Source organism: Protopterus annectens, chromosome 12.part0 (genome assembly GCF_019279795.1).
Source record: "Protopterus annectens isolate FY-2018-M chromosome 12.part0, PAN1.0, whole genome shotgun sequence".
NCBI classification, from domain to species: domain Eukaryota; kingdom Metazoa; phylum Chordata; order Ceratodontiformes; family Protopteridae; genus Protopterus; species Protopterus annectens.
This window is the reverse complement of record NC_056746.1, coordinates 138730236-138756181: the sequence shown is the minus strand read 5'-3', so window position 1 is coordinate 138756181 and position 25946 is coordinate 138730236. Positions and strand designations below refer to the sequence as shown.

General features: G+C 38.2%; 1 protein-coding gene across 1 annotated transcript in view; it reads right to left on the bottom strand.

Annotated features, from left to right (window-relative positions):
- The window catches only part of LOC122816398 (multidrug resistance-associated protein 1-like), a 786965-nt gene that overhangs the window by 305946 nt on the left and 455073 nt on the right, over nt 1-25946 (bottom strand). Inside the window, exon 11 of the mRNA XM_044089156.1 lies at nt 14245-14337. Coding sequence (XP_043945091.1) covers nt 14245-14337 — 93 coding nt within the window. The remainder of the gene's footprint in view (nt 1-14244; nt 14338-25946) is intronic.

Genomic DNA, 25946 nt, shown 5'->3' with positions numbered 1-25946 from the left:
ATCACTGGTATAGGTCAGAGTATGGGATCAAAACATATGCACAAAAATGCCAGTAAAGAAAAAGATGTACAAGACACAGCTGACCTTAGAGTGAAACTTTCTCCAGAGAGTTGGATAACATGAGTAAGCCCTGTGCGACACCAGAAGGAATGCAGAAATGGAGAGATGCCCACATGGCATATGACAAGGTAAATGTTTAAAGAACTAATATGCTCACATATGGCACTAACTAGAAAACCCTTTCCATTTGCTAATATATGATGTTCTAGTAGCAGGCTATCTTGCCTCCATTAGTAGCTGCACATCCTCAGTAAACAAGTGCCTAAAAGGAATTAAGACCCCCATCATCCAGGTGGTCAATTGAAGTTGATTGATGTTTGTCTGCATCAAGCACCACTGTTCTTGTGTGATTAGATCCACTCTGTAAGGAAGCTTGTGGTAATTGCCCCTGGCCATTTCCAAAAGAAGGACAAAATACGGTTGCCTGGGCCAGAAGAGGGTCACCAAAATGATCTTGAGGTATTCCTTCTGAATCTTCAGACATCCTCTTAAGCAGACATAACAGGAGGAATTGGTGTATGTTCTGTAAAATCCTTCTGTAACAGCACATATCATTTTCTGAGGGACTGAGAAACCTCCGTGCTCTCCCACTGAAAATATTGGTATATTCTAGCAATCCTAATAGACACCCATGACATTTAGGGAAACAGCTGGGTTGTGTGGCTAGGCTTATAAATGCCCCGGTGGTCATTAGCTTAGTATATATGTACCAATGAACCTATGAACCTAATAGTCTCAGAGAAAGAGAACCTCCCTAAAGGGAGAATCAGAAACTGGGTTTCCTTTGAGTCTGAATCAGAAATCTGAGGGAAAAAAACTGCATCTGTCCCTGCATCTTCCTGTTCAGATTCAGAAACTTGAATATCTTCAGGAAGTGAAGAACCCCTCTTTCTTTCACCAGAAACTACTTTACAAGAAGGATTAACATCCTGAATTAAACCTTGAGCCAGGCTGAGTAAACTACTCATATCCAAAGAAAATCGAGGAGAAGCAGATGCATGCTTAGTTTTCTTTTTGACAGGAAAAATTGGGGCAAACCATCTTATTAATGGTGGCAGCAACTTCCCCAGGGATGGGCACAACATTCTGATACAACAGGCCAATCTTCCCTGTTCCCTCTTCCAGGATTGGCAGGAGTAACACTCTCTTTCCTACTGAGGGTACTTCACAGTGGCTATAGGCGCAACACCAAAGGGATCCAGAATAAAAGATGACTGACTGAGATACATCAAATGGCCATAGCAGAGTCACCCACCTGCAGCTGAAGCAAACTGCTAGCCTGCTGTGGTGGCAAAGACTGTTTGCTTAACTTTGCCTTTTTGTGGCTAGAAGATGGACCGACCATGGGACCAGTAGTCTCTTCCATGGTAAAGCCAAAAATAGTGCCTCTTTTTCTGGGAAGACAAGCAGCAAATGCCAGTAAATACTAACAGTTCACAGCAGTTATGTTTTTGATAGAACACACAGTAAAAAACACTTTAAAACACCATGACAACTCCACAAAGGTAAATAAATATAGTTTCTCCACACAAAAAATGTTTCAGCTACTTTACACCATTTTTAAACTGAAAAAAAAGCCTGAGCACTGAATACACAATCAGTCAAGAAACAACAGAATCCAGCGGTCAGTTCCAGCACAAGGGCACCAAAATTCCATGTTTATTTTGAAAACCATTGTAAAACTTACCAAAAAACAAACTATTCAACATAACACCGGACAGTTGAGCACTTTGTCTTAATGGATTGACATCATCAGAACCATCAGTCAAAGTTATGCAGACCTACAAATAACATTTTTCACTCACATTACCTGTTGTATGCAAAAAGGCATGCCTACCAATACCCCTTCATTAATTATAAGCATAAATTTATAAAAAAAAAATTTGCTAAAACTGAAATAATACTTTACCCATCATCAGGGAATTGAACCCTGGTCTCCCACATAGGGAGTAGGAATAATCACCACTGTATTACATTTGAAACACCCTCAAGCACTAAGAATGGTGAAAGGATAAAATATACAAGAATAGCAAGTAATAGATTTACAACTTGCTCGCTTGTTTCTTAAGTTCACTATGTAATGAAACTTTTTATTCAAGCCTGGCGGATGTGTAGCATCCAGCTTGAGCTGCCAATGCAGTTCCCTGTTCAGCAGTTTGTTACGCCAATCACCCACATAGGCTGAAGCATCTACCTGCTCGATAGCTGAAAAGGCAAAACCAGTAAAATCAACACAAGTCCCAGAATGTTTGGCAAGAGCACTCTTACTATCAGCATGTTGAATACTATATACATATTAGTAGATTTGTTTATTCAAAGCATTGTCCGTTTTGCCTATGTAAAACATGGAGCATCAGACAAATTGCGCAGAATACTCTACTTTCTCGGATTAACAATTGAATCTACCACCTTTACCCTCCTTATTGATTGTCTGAAAAATTGGACCATTATAATCAGTCTCAATGGACTGGTATTGTTTACATCTATCACATTTCCTGGTGATGTTTATAAATGCATCTGTAGTGGCAATGAGAGGCTTCTGCAGTAAATTCTTGATATTAAATTTGTTTTGGTATGTAAAAGTAGGTACTATATTGCTCAATTTCCTAGAGTCATCGTGGCACTGAAAAATGTCCTAGTTCTTCAGAATAATGCCTTCTATATTTTTGACATCCACGGTGTAATGTAGCACCATATTATGACTAGTGTAATGAGACACAGTGTAGCCACTGTTACATTCCTGGCTACCACAAAGACTGCATTTTATAATAGGGGCATAGAGTCTTTCCTCTTTTCCCAAATCTCATGATGAAGCTTGTTCAACAAATTGGTAGGATATCCATGTTCCTTAAAAATGTTTTTTAGAAAATCAAACTCTCTTAGACATTCGTTGTCATCGGATGTCAATCTAGAAATTCTAATGAAATGACACTTCATGGTCTCTCTCTTTGGGTGGGATGGATGACAACTTGTAAAAAATAAGAGAGATTTACAGAATATAGGTTTTTAGTAAATTGTAGTCTTAAATCCACATACAAAAGACCATGAAATCTCAATGTGTAAGTAATTCACCTTGTCCTTAGTCACCGTATAAGTTAACTACAAAAAGTCTGTAGGTTCTTACAACTCTCTCAAAAAATCAGCAAACTGGTCATCATTGCCCTTCCAAATAATAAGCAGATCATCCGGGTATCTGAAGTACCCAACACATTTTTCAAAGGAGGGCATTTTAAAAACTATATCCAACTCCCATTTTAGGAGCAATGTGTTCGCAAATATGGGGGCGCAAGCAGCCACCATAGCCACACCTAGCTTTTACTTGAAAAATTCCCTATTAAGGTTAAAAAGCTGTTATTTAAAACCATTTCCATCAACAATTGCAAGACATCTACCTCTGTTGAAGTCATATTGCCATGTCTGGAAATCATATCCCTAAACCAAAACAGACCTTCTTCGTGGGTAATAACTGAAAATAAACTTTTAATATCACAAGTAGCAAACACACATTGATTGATATTGTTCTCTAAGTGAAGTTTATTAAGCAAGTCCCTGGAGTCTTTCATAATGTACGGAAATCCATCAAAATCTTCTTAAGCTTGAAATCTATGTACTTGGCCAACAGTTCAGTACATGACCCACCTGCTGCAACAATTGGCCTTAATGGTGGGTCATCCAAATTAGAATGAATCTTCGGGATGCCAAAAATTTTAGGTATAATTGAACAGGGCACCCTCAGATAATCATATAACACTTGAGATATCACATCAAAAAGTAAAAACTCGTCCAGAACCACTGTAATGCCTCTGTAGGCAATATTGATCTCATTCAACGAGACAGCACTGTAAACATTATCTTACAGTAGATTGCACATCCACCCTGAATAGTAATGAGTATACATGATTACGAGACCACCCTCCTTATCAGGTTTCATACACCTAATATCATCCCTGAATCTAATACAATTCAATACAGCTCTATCCTGCTTGGTAAGATTGTGAAAATTACCATGCCTTTTCGGACTCAAGAAATTACATAGGCCCCTATCACAAATTCTCTCATGCATATTAATCACATTTAATATAGAATATAGAATATATAGAATATAATGTGTACAGTGCTGTCTCTTTGAATGAGATTAATATTTCCTACAGAGGCATCAAGGTGGTTATGGACAATTTTTTTACTTTTTGATGTGATATCTCAAGAGTTATATGGCTATCTGAATGTGTCCTATCCAATTGTACCTACAATTTTCAGCATCCCGAAGATTCATTTTAATTTGGATGATCCACCTTTAAGATCAATAGTTGTAGCAGGTGGGTCATGTACTGAACTATTGGCCAAGTACATAGATTTCAAGCTTAAGAACATTTTGATGGATTTTTGCCACATTGTGAAAGACTCCTTGGACTTGCTTAACAAACTTCACTTAGTGAACAATATCAATCAATTTGTGTTCACTACTTGTGATATTAAAAGTTTATTTTCAGTTATTCCCCATGAAAAATGTCTGTTGTTGTGGTTTGGGGATATGATTTCCAGACATGGTAGTATGACTTCAACACAGGTAGCTCTCTTGCAAGAGCTGATGAAAATGGTTTTAAATAACTTTTTAACCTTTAATGGGGAATTTTTCAAGCAAAAGCTAGGTGTGGCTATGGGGGCTGCTTGTGCCCCCATATTTGCAAACACAGTGCTCCTAAAATGGGAGTTGGATATGATTTTTAAAATGCCCTCACTGGAAAAAAATGTGTTGGGTAATTCAGATACCTGGCTGATCTGCTTATTATTTGTAAGGTCAATGAAAAACAGTTTGCTGATTTTTTGAGAGAGTTAGAAAGACTTAGAGACTTTTTGCAGTTCACTTATATGGTGAACAAGGACAAGGTGAATTACTTAGACATTGAGATTTCACTGTCTTTTGTAGGTGGATTTGAGACTAGAATTTACAGAAAACCTACATTCTGTAATTCTTTATTTTTTTGCAAGTTGTCATCCATCTCACCAAAACAGAGAGATGGTGAAGCGTCAATTCATTAGAATTTCTAGATTGAAGTCCGATGACAACGAATGTCTAAGAGAGTTCGATTTTCTTAAAAACATGTTTAAGAAATGTGAATATCCTACCGATTTGTTGAACAAGCTTCATCATGAAATATGGGAAAAGAGGAAAGCCATCTATGCCCCTGTAAGATTTGATAATACTGTACTGTACCATAGTTAGCTGGAAACACTGTATGCAAGGAGACTGAAAAATGAAAGTCTTAATTACCCAAGCTCATGCTGAATAGGTGTCAGTCTCTCCCTTACGGACCAAGTCTTGTGCACTTTTAAGAATGAATTTTCCAAACACTGTAGTTCATTTAATAAGGTTTTATTAGATGTTTACAATATCCGAATACTGTCTCCATTAACAGTACTGATAAACAATTCAAGTTGCTGTACGTTGTATTCTGATTGTCCTGAACAACATAAACTGACATAGTTTCTAGATGACCTGTTTTCTGTACTCATGCTCGAGTGTTAGATATCTCTTCTGAAGTAACAGGTCGAATAAACTTACGAACCTTAACTGAACTGCTATTCTGAACACAATATATTATATTGCTTCAGTCCAGTAATTTATTTACTTTTTCTAATCTTGGTCAAAGAACATTCTGTAGCTGACAAGATTATATCTTTCCGTTGAAAAAAGGAACATAACAAGAACTGTCTGCAATCTTCCTTTGAGAAACTATTTCAGCAATTTAACATTCAGTGGAAGATTCTTTGTTTCTGCTTTTCTAAAATGTATGCATAAATGAAACATCATTTCTGGGGCCTATTTTATTCTTTAGCCTGTCTAATGTCTTATAACTACTGTACAACAGAAAACCATGATCTAACACCCCATTACAAAATAAAATCTTTGTGGTGGCCAGGAATTTAGCAGTGGCTATACTGTGTCTCATGATGCTAGTCATAATAAGGAGTTACAGTACACCATTGATGTCAAAAATATAGAAGACATTATTTGGAAGAACTGGGAGATTTTTCAGTGCCACAATGACGCTAGGAAATTGAGCAAAATAGTACCTACTTTTATGTACAAAAACAAATTTAATATGAAGAATTTACTGAAGAAGCCTCTCACTGGCACTATAGATGCAATTAGAAACATCACCAGGAAATGTGGTAGATGTAAACAGTGCCAGTTCACTGAGATTGATTATAATGATCCGATTTTTCAGACAATCAGTAAGGAGGGTAAAAGTGGTGGATTCAATTGTTTATCTGAGAGAGTAGTGTATTTTGCATGCTATGTCCGACCATGTTTTACATAGGCAAAACAGACAATGCTTTGAATAAATGAATCTACTAATATGTATATAGTATTCAACATGCTGATAGTAACAGTGTTCTTGCCAAACATTGTGGGACTTGTGTTGATTTTACTGGTTTTGCCTTTTTAGCTATCAAGCAGGTAGATGCCTCAGCCTATGTGGGTGATTGGCTTAACAAGCTGCTGAACAGGGAACTGTTCCACATCTGTGCGGGTTTTATCAAAGCACAATATTTACTGGTAGCATTTCAAAGTGCAATGCCCAAGATACAGTTTAATTTCTCTTTCCATCAGTAGCACATTTTAGAGTGGCAGAGGTGCGCTTTGCTACAGCACTCCGAACAGCAATAAGAGAAGAAATTCTACATCTCACCTAAGTATCACTGTAGCAAACAGTGTAAATGAAGTGAATTTAAAGAAATAGGAAAGAGGATGAGTGGTTTGAATCAAGCTTGAAACCACATGCTGGTTATAACGGTTGCAGCTGATTTGAAATTGCAGCATGCATGCGTTTTGTTGTGTGCACTATAACTTGTTATATATATTTTTTGCCTGCATAATGGCAGCACTGCTTAGGCCCATACCTCTCAAGTGTACCTCATTACGAGGAACTTACCTCATTTGGGGTCCTAAACATTTCATGTTCCTCGAAGTTCCTCAAAGTTCCACATTGAAAGAGTCTGTCACTCATTCAGTGTTAAGAATTTTTTTAAGTGAAATCCATGGAAAATAGAAATTAATCATATTAATTCATTAAAGGATCTTCTTTATAAGTAAAACCAGCATATTTTAACCATCCTATGACCTTCCTAGTTGAAGTTGTTAGTAAGCCATTAGTATGTGTTCCACATTTTGCCCCTTTGTTCCACATTATGAGGGCTGGTGTTCCTCATTTTGGAGATGGAAGGTTGAGAGCTATGTGCTTAGCAGATCTTAAACAGGGCTCATAGCTGAAGAAAGGAGTGAACGCTCTCATTTCTGCAATCTTCATTAGCGAAAACAGTTTTGTTACAGCTGCATGCTATTACTAGTGAGTGCTGTACAAATGCTGTATACATGTTTCTGTGTTAGAAGCTATAAATGCAGTGACTTTGGCACCTTAACAGAGTTCCTCTGTGGTTAATATCCATAAAGCACGAAGGTAATGTGGAAATCATTACTCCAGAGTTATCACTTACTTTCATCAGAAATTCATGTGCTTTTTTCTATTTCTTGTCTTTTGCACGTGCTCACTGCTGAGCTGTGTGCAATCAAGCTTACATGTTTAAAGAAAAAAAGCAAAGAATTTTATTTATGAAGCCTTCTGTAGCGCAAATAGGCTTAGCGGCAATGTGGACATCAGTACTCTGGACAGTGCGGAATGCAGAACATCCAGCTGCGGTATAACTGTCTTTGGGCACAAAGTACCTTACCATCTATAAAATTATCCAGTATCCATCTGCCTGTCCAGCACTAAAAACATTCAACAAAACTATATTTCCAGTCGGCCATTGCAGTTCAGTGACCAAAAACTCCTGTCTGTAAATCTAGCAAATCTACTGTGAATTGTCTATACTGGTGCAAGGTTGCTAAGGACTGGAACTCCTTATCTGTGTCCATCAGGTCTATTCCCACTCTCCTATCTTTTAAAATCACTCTGAAAAACGTCCCAACTAAAATCCGGCTCTGTTCTTGCTCAAAACCAGGATAACCTATATCCCTAAATGTGAACACATGCCTTTTCATTCCTTATACCTCCTTACTCTCCCTTCTTCACTTACTTCCTTACTGCTAATTCGCTTCTCTGATTTTCTAAGTATACCGTAAGCCTGCTTTCCATCACTTCATATTGCAATTCTTATTTGTATTACACTAACTTACCTTTAATTTCTCTCCAAGCTGTCTAAAATTTCTTTAAATATTAAATGATTGTCATATGCCTTGTATCGAATTTTAACCATTTTATATTATGTCTAATTCATTACAATTATTTAAACTGTGCATGTTTTTGTTGTATTTTTGAAGATTGTAAAATTATTGTTTTTAAAATAGTTTGTAATAATTTGGAGCTTTTCTTCCTGGGCCTCCTCTGAAAATGGACTTCTACCCAGTTGGACTTTCCCAGTAATCAAATATCAATAAATAAATAATAAATAAGTATAAGTGCACTGATTTTAGAAATGCAACATGGGTGATCCAGGGTTCAAATCCCAAGAGCAATTATTTTTTCAAAGGACGTCAGAATACAATTTCTAACAACACTTTGATTAGGAAGGTAGTACTATACGCAAATGGCTATCATAATCTGGTTTCTTGCAAGAAATGACAATATGTGTAGTGAAGCCTGTATGTATCATACCCCAGCCTGTATTGATCATCTCACGAAAGTCTGTCCATCTGACATACATTTACAGTCTCTTTCATGGGAATGCAGTTCACTGGACTTTCAGTAAGTCACACACATACAGGCTTATCTGAAATATGCCTCCATTCATACTGAATACAGTTTATCTGTACTGAACAGAGTTGAAATGAAGTTCTTCTGTAGCACTGACAAATAATTACCTTGACCAAAATTTCTGTTATGTCTTCCTTAGGTTTGATTCCCACATTGGTCAGCTAACTTTTTACAGTGTGTAATTCCAGTAAGTTATGTGCCAAATCATCTTGTTTAACCTGCAAAACACCAAGGATAATGAGCCAAGTCATTAAACATGTCAGTGTTGACCATCTAAAAAAGTGTGAATAGGTTGAGCATCACAAATGGCAAATGTCACTGTCATGTTTCACACCTTCAGTGCTGTTTGATAAAATACTGTCCTCTGTTTGCAAATGCCTCTCTGTGCTTACCATCATGCAGATGCAACCGGCATGGTTGTGCGTGTTTGCACACTAGCTAGATTGGAATTTGGTGCCAATTCAGACTTAGAGTTGCTCCTTGACTTCTGCAGGCATGGCTGGTGCAGGAGATGATGGTGCTGAATTTAGAACACAAAGACAGGGTGTTGAGGAGTCCATGATTTTTGTGGCACTCCTTGTGAAGAGCTACAGCTGTAGGCTGCTGCAAGAGGACTAGACTGGGTCTCAGTATAAAATTGAGGCTTGCAACAGATTAGCCAAGGCTGTCAGTAATGCACCTGGCATACCACACACTGGATAGAACTGTCATCACCACTACAGTGACCTGAAACAGCACCAGAAGGACCTCTTTAGTTAATGGGAAGATGAGTTTAGAACTGTGGAAATCTCTCACAGTTGTGGAAGTATAATGACCCATCTGTCTTAAGTGATATAGAATACAGGACCCAGCCAAGACTGTTACTCAGTATGCTTTCATGTCTCTTCTCTTGTTCCCTGTTGTACAGCTTCTGAAGACATTGCAGCGAACAGGGAGGCACAACTAGAGAGGTTAACTCACGTCACAGAGGCATGGGGTGTACATGCATCAGGTCTTATTATAAGCCTAATACGTATGGTAATTGTATGCAGTACAGCAATACTGTAATACATAGCTGTATTTATGACATCATAGCAGTGTGATTAATGGTGCAATAGCGTAAGACCGTCCCATCATACCTGGGTGTGGCAAAGGTGTACAGACTGGATAATCATAACTATTTATTTTATGAATTTATATAGTCATGTGATATGCCATGGAGCTAATTCTCTGTCTTTTTTATCTCATCCCACCCCGTCTCTCTCATTTTTTTTTTGAGGGGGGGGGGCGATGTTTTATATGCTTTAAACGTTTTCTGTTATTATACATTTGTGCTTACAAAAACTGACATGCAGCACAGAGAGGTTGACCAGCCACTACAGAAAAGCCTGCCATCCCTCCACAGGTTGCAGCACTGACACCCAGCACTTCAGGGTTCCAAGCTGTCAATGTTGCCTCCACAACCCTTGTGCTACCTGCCCCATTGCTATCAGGTAGCTCTGCCCTGACAGCTGGTGCACTGGCACCCTCCAGGAATAGTAGTAGTGGAGGTGACCATTTTATCACCTGCCAAGAGCTAACAGGGCTGGTGGAGGGCAAAATGGAGAGGGGCCTAGGTGCCCAAATCAGCTGTGTAGAAAAGGTGCTTCATTACATTGTCAAGCAATGTCACATCAAGCACTGAGACAGGAAACTGATACTGGAGACAGTGATGACAGTTCTGAAGGTGAGGACTAGATTCTCACTGTCCTCAGGCTGGATGTGGGTACACCCCTGATGTCCCCTACCTATCCCCAGTCATGGTGTCCCCTAACATTTTATGTCCATCACCATCCTTGTCAGTCTTGTTTGTCCTGTATGTCTGCACCTGCTTTCTCTCCTAACCTTCCTACCCAACATTCACATTCCTAATCTCCTTTTTCAATATTCCTCTCTCTTTCAAAGAAAACAAATAGGCAACTGTCCCACAATAAAATAAATACCCATACATAGCTCTCCACTAAACCCGTGTATCTTCCTGACACATTTGATTTGGTACAACTGGCTGTACAATATCATTCTATTACCCACCCTTGCCATGGTGACAATCCAAATTCAGCAAATTCTGCCTACACTTCTACATTTATTATGTGAAGATGTGAAGAGCTATGGTTCTCTCCCACTAACTTCCTGCAAATTATTCTATTCTGGACTCCCCTCTACTTGTCTCCCATTTCATCATGTTCCTATCAACTCCTTTCTATCTGGTCAAAAAATAGAATCACATGCAACACAAACAGTCAGAAAGGCCCATAAGAAAGCCTTTACTTTTTGTCCTCAGCCTTTGCACAGAGTTTGCCATTACAAACCAATGTCAAATGACAGTGAATGGCTGTTCATATCCTACGGCAAAACCTGCTTAGTTGTTGCCATCACCTGCACTAGTCCAGTTCTCCTGGCACAAAGGTGCTTAAACATGCTGTGCTACTGAAATACAGAGCAATGGCAGAGAAAATGAAGTCATTAGCAGCAGTTACTTAACTATTCTCTGACTAGTGAATGGAATCAAGTGCAACATCCTCTGTGGAGTGTTGATATAAATTAGTTGTCTGAAGATTCATTTTTGACCATGGCATCAAGGGTTCAATTCCAGAAGTATATCACAGTATTTTTACTGTTATGTTGTACTTCTATGATATGTTTCATGACACATATCTTATGTTTCGTGCAGTTAAGCATTTGCCAACACATCTATGATCATAAGGAAGATTTAGTAAACCACCCTTACTATAATCATGTCTTCATCAGGTTTTGCACTCCTACAGCTTCTTGGTCCTGAGGGCCATCACTTACTGATACAGAGCATGACTGAGAAATACTGAGGACATACCATAAATATGTGCATTAATGACCCATAACTCCACCCTTTCATATGTGTCTGTATATCTGTCTATCTTCACCCCTTCTCTCTCACCCCTTTGTACTGTCGACTACTCATTAGGCTGACGCATGTAAATTTCATGTTTTGGCATTGTCTGTTTGTCTGCCTGCCATTACTTTATTGAAGAATAAAACCGACATCTTCCATTGGATAAATAGGCTATCACTGTCCTTTAAAGGTGTGATTTTGACATATGTGAAGTACGATTTCCTTGGCAGTGTGCAGAGATAATGATCAAGTTTGTAAATTTAATTTTTCTTCTTGACAATGGTTCAAATCCAACATTAGGTGAAACTCTTGCTGTTTTTATAAGTATATTTCCTGTGAATGAGTTGACTTTATATCTGTCTAAGCCCCTTCTGTTTGATCAGTTGCAGTCCTCAGCATTTGCACGAGGTCTGGAAATTAACAACTGTAGTAAGTGATGCTGAATAGCATTTCAGGTGTTACTGAAAAATGTGGTGAGTCTTTGCCTTACAACACATTGTAAACCCAATTAACATGTGAATTTCCCTTTGAAGCATGTCTAATATATAGAAGGAATAAAATATTATTTCAGTAGCTTTACTCATGCAATCTGGCCAGAGAACATATTTATAATAGACAATCCTAAAGTCAAGATAAAAAGTTATAATAATTACATTCTCTTTGTTAAATGATCCACATACTGGACTCCAATCCTGCTCTTTTATTTAGCTCAGAGAGTTTACAGCTTGTGTGACAGAGAAATCTAGCTTGACAGGTGGATTTTCTCCACTAAGTACTGTCCAGAGTGCTGACGGCCTCTCATTGCCGCTAAGCCTGTTTGCACTGTATTAGGCAAATCAAATTAAACCTTTTCACTTTTTCTTTCAGCAAGAACTCTGTGCACATCGCACTAATGGGGAAGGCAAGCACAAGACTTCATTTTTGAACTCAGCTTTGGAAATAACATGAAAAGGAATAATAAAATATCCGGAGTATATGTAGGCAACATGTTAAGATAAAACAGACGTGTTGTAAACGTAATCAAAATCATAATATTTCCTCTCTGATTCTTATTTGTGTAAACTTTGGCACTGAACACTACTAAACACTGGTACTTTAGTGTCTGAGTTCAACACATCAAAGTATAAATATACAAAATCACAGTATTTACTCTCTGATTCCTCTCTGATTCTTATTTTTGTAAAATTTGGCACAGAACACCACTAAACACTGGTACTTAATAGTCCTAGTTCAACGCATCAAAGTATAATCACACATGCGATAACACTTTGCCAACATCTGCACAAATCCATTTCTTAGCATTATGCTTTAAAAAGAGATTCAGAACAAAAAACTATTGCTACTAGATTATTTCACTTCATTACATGGAGATTGTTTAATGTACTCATGTGAAATGCAGTGAACTGTGTGGTTAACTGACCCCTTCATTCTGGAAAGTTAGGTCTGCACTGCAGCACTTACACATTCAAATGATATGCAACCACATACAACCTTGTCACACATACTTCATTGTTTTTTATCCCTCCTGTATTGGGACATTAAGTATTGCTTGGTATTGACAGTGCACATTGCCCATGTATGAGCACATACTATTACTAATAATCAGTACCACTCATTAAGGTTTAAATACCATCATCGTAACCTGATGATCCATGAATGATTCACTGTCCATCCTGTGCATGTCTCATATACACAAGACAGGTAGGTACACTTCACTCTCAGTTCTGCAGTACACATTAATGACAACATAGCTGACATAAGTCAACAGTATGTATGCATTATTGATCATGGAGTGCCACGGTGGTACAGCGGTAGCACTGTTGCCTCACAGCAAGAGGTTCTCCTGTTCGATTCTTGACTGGAGTGCCTTCTGTGCGGAGTCTGCATGTCCTCCCCGCGGTCGAGTGGCCTCCGAAAGACATGCGTGAATGGGCATGCCTTCGCTGAAGGTTGGGCATCGGGCTGGCAACTCGGCACCATAAAAATCTACTGCCAATCATTAGCGGACCAAAGTTCATCTGTGGCGACCCCTAACTGGGAAAAGCCGAAAAGACAAACATGTATGTATTATTGATCATAACATTATCCTTAATTTGTCATATCAACAAATAAGGATTTGTTCAAAAACTTCAACATCACAATATCTTCTCTGACACAGAATGATAAGCTAATCTTATCTACACTGTACTGTTACACTGTAAAAATAAGACTTCTGCAGGGGTGCTTGCGTAAAGTACTATGTCTTCTAGATTGTGTATCTAGATAGATTGAGAGTTCTAATTTCACAGCAATCAACTTGTGGTTAGGGGGTTTTAATCTCACAGCAGTCATTTTACTTCAAGCAGAAAATGCAATATGAAGGCTCTGGATAATTTCAGCCTTCCACATGAACTCAGGAATTGCACATAGACAACAACAAATATTACAAACAAAAATTCCAGATGAGTAAGATACACTGTATAAAAGTCTTAACTTATTAACAGTGGAAAAAGAGACAGCCTGCTATATTTATGCATGATGTACTGATGTGATTCCTACCTGGAATTTGCTTCTCCTTTTTGCAATTACACCATTTAATGGGAATATGAGTAAAATTGCTGCTATTCCTGTAATGGCAGATGGTCCTAAATTCTGCAAAACATAAAATAAATCATATTTACACAAACAATGTATTTAGCTTTCTCTGACCATACCATTATGTTGTACACTAACCCTTATGTTTCTTCTTCCATGTACAACAAACACAAAGTTGTCAGAATGCATGCAGACCCCAGCTCTACACTTGTATAGTAAAACATGGTTATAAGCACTTCACAGATGCCCAACTCCTATGAAAAGAAAAACAGCATTGCAGATAACAAGTTGAATAAATGAGCCCTAGCTGTCATAGAAATAGCTAACCCAGTGACATACCGATTTCTCAAAGAAAATAATTTAACATAGCCAATAGATATTCTAGATTTGTAGGTCAAACTGTATGGTGTTCTTATTGTTAACTGCTTTTCTTTGGAAAACACCCTACAAAAGCAGTTATAGAACTCTGCAAGAAGCAATCACAAAAAACAAAACCCTACAACATACCCATGCTGTTACTGTATCCAAAGAGTGCTGTTTTGAAAACAGTATGAATTAATAATTTAAACAGCTTTCTACGGTCTATTTACCTAAGTTGTCTCAATTAACTGGAATCACTCTGAACTGTTACATCACAAGTGCCCTTAGAATGACTGCACAGTGTATCACATAAGTTTAAATTACAAACCTCCACAATATTGCACAAAAAGTACAGTTATGTAAGTAAAATTACCATAACAGTATATGTTCATATGATCACTGATGCAGTAGCCTAAACTATATGGGTTATATCTTGCCAAGGATATAAAAGCTTCTAAAGCTTCAGGGTACCTTCTACATGCCCAGTCAGTTAGACTGCTTAAGCTAAGCTGTCTAAAAATACAGTTTTGGACACCAAGCCCTTCAGAGCTTTCATGCCAACTGAGAGAAAGAGGCTGAGCCCTCAGAGGACATATCTATCAGTAAAAAATATATAAATGTCTTCACCCTAGGAAAACAACATACTACAGAACTAAGGAGGAAAGCTGGAGGGAGCAGCTAATGCAGCAGTGGGCATTCAAACATTTACTGTTATGGTAAGGTTAGTTCACAACTGTACTGTATTCATCATGCTGAAAACTTCTACAGTAGCCCAAGCTATATCTATAGGTTACCCTAGTTTACAGCATTTGGGAAGTGCAAGTGGAAGGGTCCAGGAGTCCCTTGTGTAGACCTAAAGATGGAATCAGGTTTATAGTGCCTTGCAAATTATGTGCAGAGGACCAAGATGTTGCTTTTAAATACTTCTAGAATCTGACCCTTCCCAAAAAAATTGACCTTGACCCTGCCTGGAACAGTATTATTGCAGTCAGAATTACAAAAGGTAATAGCCTGAGACAACCATTTGGAACTAAGTCTGTTCTGATGCATGTCATCCCTTCTTCTTACCTGGCAACTGATCTGAGGATCTGAAAGATTTTGTTTTGTCAAGATACTACCTGAGTTATCTGCTGACATCCAAGGTATGGAGTATCCTTTCTCCCTCATTTTGGGGTTTAAAAAAACAGGAAGATAGGTAGTTTGGCTTAAAGTAAGCTTGGATACCTGTTTAAGCATAAAAGAAGGATTAGTTTTCAATGAAACCCTGTCTTTTTGATAAATGAGATAGGGTTGATGCATCATAAGAGTTTGCAACTCAGATACTCATCTTGCAGTGGTCAGATCAATCAGTAAAACATTTTTCCATGACGAGAACCTCAAGGCAGCCTGATGTGCTGGTTCAAATGTTGCAAGTGTTATCTTCTCTAATACAAAATTAAGTTCCCAAGGAGGAGCTATTGATTTTCTTAGGGGTCTCTTATGCAAAACTCCTTTCAAAAACATTTTCGCATGAGAATGCATTGAAAGAGAGGTACCCGTGGGCAGACATGCAAAAATGGCCATGTGAACCTTGATGGAAGAGTAAGAAAGGCCATAGGACAGTAACTCACTTTTCCATTTGCTAATATATGATTTTTGTGTAGCAGGCTTTCTTGTCTCCACATGCTCAGTAAACAAGTGCCTAATAGGAAGTAATATGCTATCATCCATGGAGCCCGCTGAAGTTGTTTGGGGTCAGGCTGTATAAAAAAATGTTCTTTTGTGAGCAGATCCATTCTGTGAAGGAGCTTGTGGTTAATGCCCCTGGCCATTTCTAAAAGAAAGGAGAACCACCGTTGCCTGGGCCAGGAGGTAGTCACTTCAAGGATCTTGAGGGATTCCTTCTGAATCTTCTACTTTTCCCCAACCCTATCTGTACAGATACTCTACCGATCTCCACTTCATCATCTTCATCTGGCTATCTGGGTTTAGGTCAAAGCATCAAATGTTTGGTTCCGTAAAGAAGACCACAAGAGAAAACATTTCATTCAGCAAAGGTTTTTTTTAAAGAATATTAACACATCAAATTACATTAATTGGCCAGCAGCTAGCAGTACAATGCATACTGCGTTATTACATCAACACTTAGGAATAGTGTAGAATGCAATTACTTACATATTAAACTTTATCAAGTATCTAGTTATACCTGTGGGTATGCACTGTAACTGTAAAAAATGCAGTCTACTTTGTGATAGTGTTGTATGAAAGTATATCTTTAAAATTAAATACAATGCATGACAGTTCACCATGTAAAGGTGGCACATAAGTAGTATCAATATAAACTTCCAATGTGTGTAGGGCAGTCTCTAAATTGTTATTTTGCTTTCATGTGCGTAGGGCAGTCTCTAAATTGTTATTATGCTTTCATGTTGAGTACCTTTGAAGAAACATTCTGTTTGCACTTATTGTTCACATTTTAAGGGTACTACTATACAGTTCAGTAGTGCAGTTTGTAAGAATGTATGGTGACTGTAAACAGTGCTGTTTTCTGTTACTTTTTTTTAAACACCAGGTTATTGTAACATCTGTGATGTTGGCCAACTATGACAATTTGATGATTTGAAATTCGGCAATGCTAGTGTTTGCTGAATGAAACATTTGCTGTTGTGGTCTCGATGAATAGCAGTTTGTGGATGCAAATGCTCGATGCTTTGACATAGGCCCAGCTATCCTAGCCTTGCTACCACTTTACATGACATTTTCCTATCAGTTCCTCCCCATTTCTACTTATTTATCCTAATCTCATTATTGCATTTAGTAATAGGTAAAAGTCAAGAGTTTAGTTCACTTGTAAATATACTGTGAATTGCCAAAAGGACGCTCTCCAGAATTGTATGCAGTGTTTTAATTTACTTTTTCTCACTGCTCACTTTGTAACATATTTTTAGTATATCTCTGTTCCTTTGATATTGTTTTATTTTTAAAATGTATAATTTTCAGCTATTTCTTATGTAATGTGTTTGATTTTTTTTTCATTTTCTCTAAGTTGGGCGTTTCTCCCCAGGCCTCCGCTAAAAATGGACTCTTGTGACCCAGTTGGACTTTCCCGACAAACAAATGTCAATAAATGAATAACATTGTGGTTTGGATCTTGGTTTAATCATGACAAAAACAGGTTACAATGAATAGTCAGGTCTGCTGAAAATATCACTGGTGTTAGTTTACCCTCCTTACAGGACTTGTACTATTCCAGAGTCTTTTTGAACTATTCCATCAGCCAGGTATTATAGATTAATGCACACCAAAGCAAGCAGATATAAGGGCAGTTTTTTCCACAGGCCATCAAGTTCATAAATGGTTAACTCAGCTTATTAGGTTAGGGTATTCTTTTTCCCAAGCCTCTGAGGATTCTGCAGTATTGTTTACATATTGTTAATACTTGTTTCTTTCAGAATTTATTTCAGTATTTCTTGCAGTGAGTTGTACTCTGCACCTTGTATATATGTATATGTATGTTTACTTTTTTTATCTTGTTCTTAATAGTTGCATGTATGTTGTTTGTCTTGTTCTTAATAGTTGTATGTATCTTGTTTATGTAATTCATACTTGAAGAGTCACTGAAAGTGGAGTCAAATTCTTTGTATGCATGCATACTTGCTCAATAAATGAGATTCTGATTCTGATAAAACTAATTCAGACGTTCCTTGGATAATAGTGGAAAAGTATGTCTTCCAGGCCATCTTGCACGGAGCCCTGGAGCAAAATTTTGCCAGCTGATTGTTCAGAGAGGAGGCAAAGAGGTCTACTTGAAGAGCTACCTATAGATAGTTCAAATCTTGGAAGACCCCTGATCTAGTTTCCATTCATGAGGGTCTGCCTTTGTCCTGATCAGCTTGTCTACCACACAGTTCTGCTCTAATGGAATGCTGGATGCCTGTAGAGAGAGAGATTATGCTGCAAAGCTATATCCCAAGCAAACATGCCTTGCCTGCATATGGTGTAAGACCTGGTTCTCCCTTCCTTGTTGATGTACCACATGATTGTGATACTGTCTTTAACATTTGAAGAGGTCCAGGGGACCAAAGGTGATTCACAGAGTTGTATGCCTTAATTAGAACAAACATCTCTTTTATAATTATGTGCTTGCATCTGTTCTTGGCATTCTACATCCCCTGTGTTTGCATCTGTCCTTGGCATTCTACACCCCCCATGCTTGTATCTGTCCTTGGCATTCTACACCCCCTGTACTTGCATCTGTTCTTAACATTCTACACCTCCTGTGTTGCATCCGTCCTTGGCGTTCTACACCCCCTGTGCTTGCATCTGTCCATGGCATTCTATACCCCCATGCTTGCATTTGTCCTTGGCGTTCTACAGCACCTGTGCTTGCATCTGTCCTTGGCATTCTACACCCCCTGTGCTTGTATCTGTCCTTGGCATTCTACACCCCCTGTGCTTACATCCATCCTTGGTGTTCTACACCCCCCTGTGCTTGCATCTGCCCTTGGCATTCTACACCCCCTGCACTTTTATCTCTCTTTATACTGCTCCCCAAGCAGAGTCTGAAACATGCGTGGTGACTAACTGTTTCAGAGTTGGGGGGGGGTGGAGACCTGGATTTAGGGATATTTGCTGTCTCCACCAAGTGAATTCTCTTATGACAAATCCCAGGACTGGAATTTAAAAAGATAATGGGTGTTGGTATTAGGACCAATCAGACTTCAGATACTATTGTCTCCTTCTCATGTGGAGTCTTTCAAGGGGTTTCATAAAAATCATAGAAGCTGGGCAGCTGTTAAATCCTTAGAAGGATATAACCAATACAGCTAAGGCTAAGGCTTTTACAGTGGTGATCAATATGATGAACATCTGCTTTTTCTGTGGTAGAAAATCTCTTTGAACTGAGATGTCTAGTACACACACCATGAATCCAATCCTGTATGATGGTGTCAAAAGGTCTTTTGAATGCTCTCTTGGAATCCCAGCTTGTGTAAGAGATCTCTCACCCAACAGAAAGGTTCCTGACACCTTGAAAAAAACTTTGCAAAGATAAGCAAGTTGTCTAAATATTGAAAATATGGATATCTTGTAGCCTACAATGAGCTATAACTGAAGCTAGACACTTTGTGAACACTCTTGGTGCAGTGGATAGTCCAAAGGGCAAGGCAGAGAACTGATAATGTGATCCAGGCACACACAACCTTAAGAAACGCCTAAAGTCTGGGTGAATATGGATGTGATGATAAGCATCTTTTACTATAAAACTTAAATGAGCAAGACGGGATAACAGGTTGTGAAGTGACAGCATTTTGAACTTGGGCACTATGACAATTTGCTTTAGGCAAAAGATCCAGAACTGGTCTCCAAGCATTTTCTTTCTTTGGCATCAAAAATATCCTTGAAAAAAACTTTTTCCCAAAATGTGAAGAAGGAACTTGCTCTAGTAATCCCTGAGAAAACATATGTCGAAGAAGGACAGGGAAAAATAATGAAACCTGGTCTGGTGGATGAGGAATTACTTCATGAAAGGGCAGAATTTCCTTGCACTGCTCTGTAACCTTGAAAAATAATCTGTTGCCAAAGAAAGAAATGGAGAGTCAGGTTTCCTGGAAGGAATAAGGGACTGCCAGGGTGGGAAGGTCCCTTAAATCATCATTCTGACTTGTTTGACTGTCCTTTGGATTGTGGAGTTCCTGCCTTCTTTTAAGAACCCCATTGCCATGGCTTCATAAACATCTATTTACCAGCATTTTGATGAGACTGTTTATCTTGTTTCTTGCCAAAAATTGGATGAGGAGATAAAGAATCCCTTGGAAAATCTGGAAAAGGAGGACTGAAAATCTGAAAGATTCCCTGAATTAGTTTACTCCTCTCATTAAATTGTTGATACCTTCTGCAACTGAGGGTCAAAAACTAACTCTCTCTCCAAAGAATTTAAAATCTCATTTTTTACATTTTCTGGGACGTTCTGAGAATGCATTTCTCAATACAGTACCTGTGGCCATAGCCCTGAAAGAAGTATCTACAAAATCATAAATATACTTTAAACAATCAGTTGTGACCTGTGAAATGGCAGGAACTAAACCATTCAAATCAGATTTTCCTCTTAAAATGGAATTACAAACATTCCTCAAACTTTCACAATTAGAATACATTTTATCATATGAGCATGACAATTCAAAATTCCTAAAATCAAAGTTGCAAACGCATTTTCTCATACTTATCAATACATGTACCATCCTTGTCAGAAATGGAAGGATTGGAATTAACTAAATATTTAGCAGCAGTCGGATTAACTAAAGCTATACTTCCTGGGTCAGATTTGGGAGGAGTGTATAAAAACTTGAAAGACTGAGGAACCTTTTACAATCGATTTGTTTCTTTAGAGGCAGCAGGCTGACTATCAGGGAAATAGTGGCATTGACATGCACATCATCTAATGCTGACAGCATAGGTGGGATGGGAGAAAGTTCTGGAAATTCCATTTGTAACAGATTGTAGTATTTTCTGAGAGAATGAAAAATCTCAGTGTTCTCCCACTGAAAACAATGGCACATTCTGGAAATCATCTCAGAAAAAGAGAATTCCTCACAAGGAGAATCACGTGTCATGATATCCTGTGACTGTGAATCATAAATCTAAGAAGAAAACCGTGTATTTGTCCCTTCATCTTCCTGTCCACATTCAGAATCTTGAATCTCTTTAAGAAAAGAGAAATCCCTTTTTCTTTTAACATAAACCAACGAATAAGAGAGATCAACAGTCTGAATTAGATTCTGAGTTAGACCTAATAAACTATTAATGTCCAGGAAAAACATAAGCAGGAGCAGATATACAAATATTTATTTGTCTGTTTCTTTTTCACAGGAAAATTGGGGCCAATAGGATTGTTAATGGTAGAAGTAGCAGCAGCTTCCCCAGGGATGGGCACAACATTCTAACAAAAGAGGGATGTGTTCCATGCTCCCACTCCCACACCAACAAGAGTCACTCTCTGTTGCCCACTGAGGGGACCCCAACAACCACAGAGGATGGGTTTAATCCCCAGTCCATAATGGCTGAAGGTGCTACACCAGAGGGATCCAGGGGGAAAGATGAGTGGTCTTAGAAATCAGCTTTAGTCATAGCAAACTCACCCACCTGCTTATAGTAATTTAATATCTATTATACCCCAATGATACCCTCTCCCAGCATAGAACTCTTCAGTTCTATACTTCTCAGGAGAGGCTGGAGTACCCAGATAAGCCATCTAAATTGGTTTTCTTATTACTCAGCCAATCCTTGACTTTGACCTCGAAGAGAAGCAGGGACAAAGCCCAACTGCCAAATTTATTGTTCATATCCTTCTGTTTGTGTAGCCATTGTAGTCGTGGGTGGTCAGTGACTGGTGTAAAACTTCATCCTAATAAATAGTACTGGTCATAGGTGGTTAAGTGACTGGTGTAAAACTTCATCCTAATAAATAGTAAAAATTAGAAAATTCCTAAAAAATGAGACTTGAGCACTGCACTTGCGATGCATATTTCGGTTAATCCCTCACATTATTTTAAGTTTAAAGTAATGGAAGTAATTCCTTGGAATATAAGGGAAGGGGATGTAAAGAACAAAACTGAAGTTCATGAAGCCAGCTGGATAATCAACATGAGAGCAAATCGCTCGCCTGGTCTAAATAGCATTGTTCCGCTTAAACCAGTGCTGAAAGCTAGAAAATACAGGATTGGTTCTAAAATAGAGGATTGACAGGAAGGAACTATACGATTGGCTATGTTGTGAAGGCTTGCCTGCTGTTTAAGTCTTGAATGGATGATAAACATCATTGACCATTGAGAGAAGGTGTGTGCTGAACTGAGATAGAAATTGGTTGAACCTGATTTTAAGCCAGAGGAGAGCATGAATTAGAAATATAATCTGATGAAGGCTAACTAAGCTGAAAGCGCCCATCAACAGGATTTTGTGCTCTGTGTATGGTTGTTTTTATCTGCAAATTAAAGTACATATATTTTTTAATTTACTATTTTGTCCTAGCCGTGGTGGTAACCAAAGATTTTTTCTTCTGTAATAAATAGTACTGGTCGTGGGTGGTCAGTGACTGGTGTAAAACTTCATCCTAATAAATAGTACTGGTCTTGGGTGGTCAGTGACTGGTGTAAAACTTCATCCTAATAAACAGTACTGTATCAAAGTGAGTGCCTGCTTAATAATCAGTGTGCTCTTGCACAATGCAGAGTATCTTGCTTCTGCCTGGCTTAGTTCTCTGCTTCTTGAATAAATACAGCTCCTACCCTTACTTCAAATGCACCTGTCTAAAAAAATAAAAGACTTATTGCACTCAAGGGCAGTTAATTCCAGCTATGAACACAAAATGTTCTTTGGATGGTTAAAAGTCTTAGCTGCTGATATGGTCTACTTTACCTGGCTAAGGGTCTTACCCTTTGTAAGGACTTTTAGAAGGCAACCTATAGTAGCCAAGATGGATATGGGTTAAAAACTTCCTCACAGTCTGCTAGCCCAGGAATGCTTTCACTTGATATTTGCTATGGGGTCTCAACCAATACTTACCAGCTTCTATCTTGTCTGCTTGGTGTTTAAATACCCCTCTCATTATCACATATTCTAAGTTACTGGCATCTGTCAAACCAAGTTTACTTTTGGCAATGTTTATAACAAATCCTGCCTAGCTAAATGTAACTTCCATTATTGTCACGCCACCATGGTACTCAGCTGAAGACCATTTGTGAGGTAATTCTATCCATGAATTTTTTAAGCTTTGTGAAGTTTAAGTGTCAGACAGTACAATGACAAAGGTCTTCAAGAACACAGAATGAGATTTTTGTAGCCAACTTTGTTATTTTTCTCAAGAGCAAGAGAGGTCCATCAGTACCCCTTGGTCATGGGTCTATATTACAAGCTTGAAGAGTCTCTTCTTCGAACACTTAAACACTGACATGTAAAGAGCAATTACTGAAAACCGAGAATGGGCACTTCCGCAAATTTTATCCCTGTGAAAAAATTTGCTTGGCTGTTATCGGGAATTGCCCTTTTCTCCAATGTAGAGCGATCTCGAAGTTGGTATATTTATTTGGGGGGGGGCTGAAGCCCCACCCCCCAGTTGATTAGGGTTTTAAAGTTTGCTTTTATTATTACAGCCAAGCAAATTTTTTCCCTAGGAAAAAATTTGTGGAAGTGGCCATTCACGGTTTACTGCTTTTGCTCTTTACATGTCCATCTTTACGTGTTTGAAGAAAAGACTCTTTCAGCATATAATATAGACCCCTTGGTCATATCTAGGGTAGTCAAAAGCCTTGTTTTGAATAGCCTGTGAAAGAGCTCATGTACCCTGGGCACTGGCTAAATGTCAAACATTGATATCCCATTCATTTATTTTCCAGAAATCATTATATAAACTTATGGAGCCATCCAGCTTAGAGACCAAGACGGTCACACTGTTCCATTTACTTTAAGACTCCTCAATAACTTACAGATAAAATATCTTTCTCAATTCTTCAGCTACTGCTTCCCTTTGGGACTCTGATACCATATGTGGTTTTAGGTTTGCCTTTTCTCTGATGCAGTTTCAAAGTGATACTGAATTACATCTATTCTATCATGTAGGTTACAAAAAGTATTCTTCAATAAAAACTTTTGTGCTTTTTGTTTTGGGGCCTTGGACACGTTTCATCTATTTGAATAGAAGGAATAGAACCCCATGATACCACACTATTGGTATCCGTCTCAGCTCCCAAACTGATTACAGAAGCTCCACCTTCCCTCCATGACTCTAACACAATTATGTGACATATCTACTCTAATTTTCTCTTTATAGCTTGTCTTATTTTTGTAGCCAACTTTGTTATTTTTCTCTCTTACCTCAAATGGACCTTACCATCTTGCTAGGAATATATTCTCAGCAGAGGGGATTAATGCTAAGTCCAACATGCCTTTTATGCAACTTCTGTTGTATTTCTTGTACTTTAGAATAGACATAGCAATTCACAACCTATCTTTTATCTACACTTTTAAATGTCTTTTTTTCTCTTCCTTCCAAGTCCCCTTAGTTATATTCATCAAACCTTAGTAATATCTCTCATGTAGTAACTCAAATGAGGATTTGGCTTTATTGACCTGAATGTACCTACAAAGAGTTAAAAATAAAAAAGTCGTGAGCATTCGGAAGCCATGTAGCGGAAACAATGACATGTCCTTAAGGGATCATTTCCATGTATCCCATGGGCCTTCTCTATGGGAGGTTCAATGTATTGCACAATGCAAACTGTAGCTTAGATGAGTCTTTCTTGTAGTTTTTATTGAATGGTTTGTCTGTGTGACCTTTTTTGTCCTTTGATTTGGATGTTATTTCAGATATTTTTAGGCATCCTCATGATTATGGACATCAGGCTTGGTTTTAAGTTCTGCATTTCTAATGTATAGCCAAACAATCCCTTTATGTTGATCAAAACAAAAAAAGGGGGATTCAGACGTCAAGTAGCTGAAACACTAGGGGTCATTTGCATATATCCCACAGGCCAAGAATACTGTAAGTTTAAGGTATCACGCAGTGAAGGCACTAGCTGGGATCGATCTTTCTTGACGATCTTATGTAAAATTTAAGTGAATAATTTGTCTGTGTGACTTTTTCCCCTTTGGTTTAGTTTATAGTGTGGTAGCCCTCATGAAATAAAGTGCTTGAAGGTAAATTTGGTAAATAGCTTCCTATATATAGATGTGTATAAAGTGTGCAGGTACAATTATCATGAGAAAGAAGACATTTCTTTGAAAGTATAAGGTAAACAAAATTGTTGCTTTAAGACAGAAATTTTGATGTATTAGGCAGAGATTATTATTTGGGATTATTGTTAAAACAAGTTATTCAACTGGCTGTGTATGCAAAGAGGGCTGTAGCCCAGACTGTGAGAAACAAGTTAACCCCTTTATGCAGGGAGAACCTATGTCTAAAAGAATTGTTCTAGAAAGCTTCTTCTTTCCCTGAAGTAGATGTATTAGAAACATCTGTAGAGTTCAGAGATTCTCTGTCAAGGAATCCAGAAGACAGTTTATAAAACGGTTCTTCCCTACTAGAATAAGAGACTGTATTCAGCACTAATATGAAACAATGCATTTTTTTTCCTAAGAAGAGCCGGCATCCTAAGTTTTGTTCATCACTATAAATAAAACAGAATTGATTTTTATAGTGTCCTCAATGCTTTTTAAATATGCATAGTCTGGCAGCTGGTGCAGAGGTTAGGGTGTTGAGCTGTAGTCCCTGTGATACAGAGTTGGATTCTTTCAGTTCTTGATTGCCTTCTGTGTGACCTTGAGCAAGTCACTTA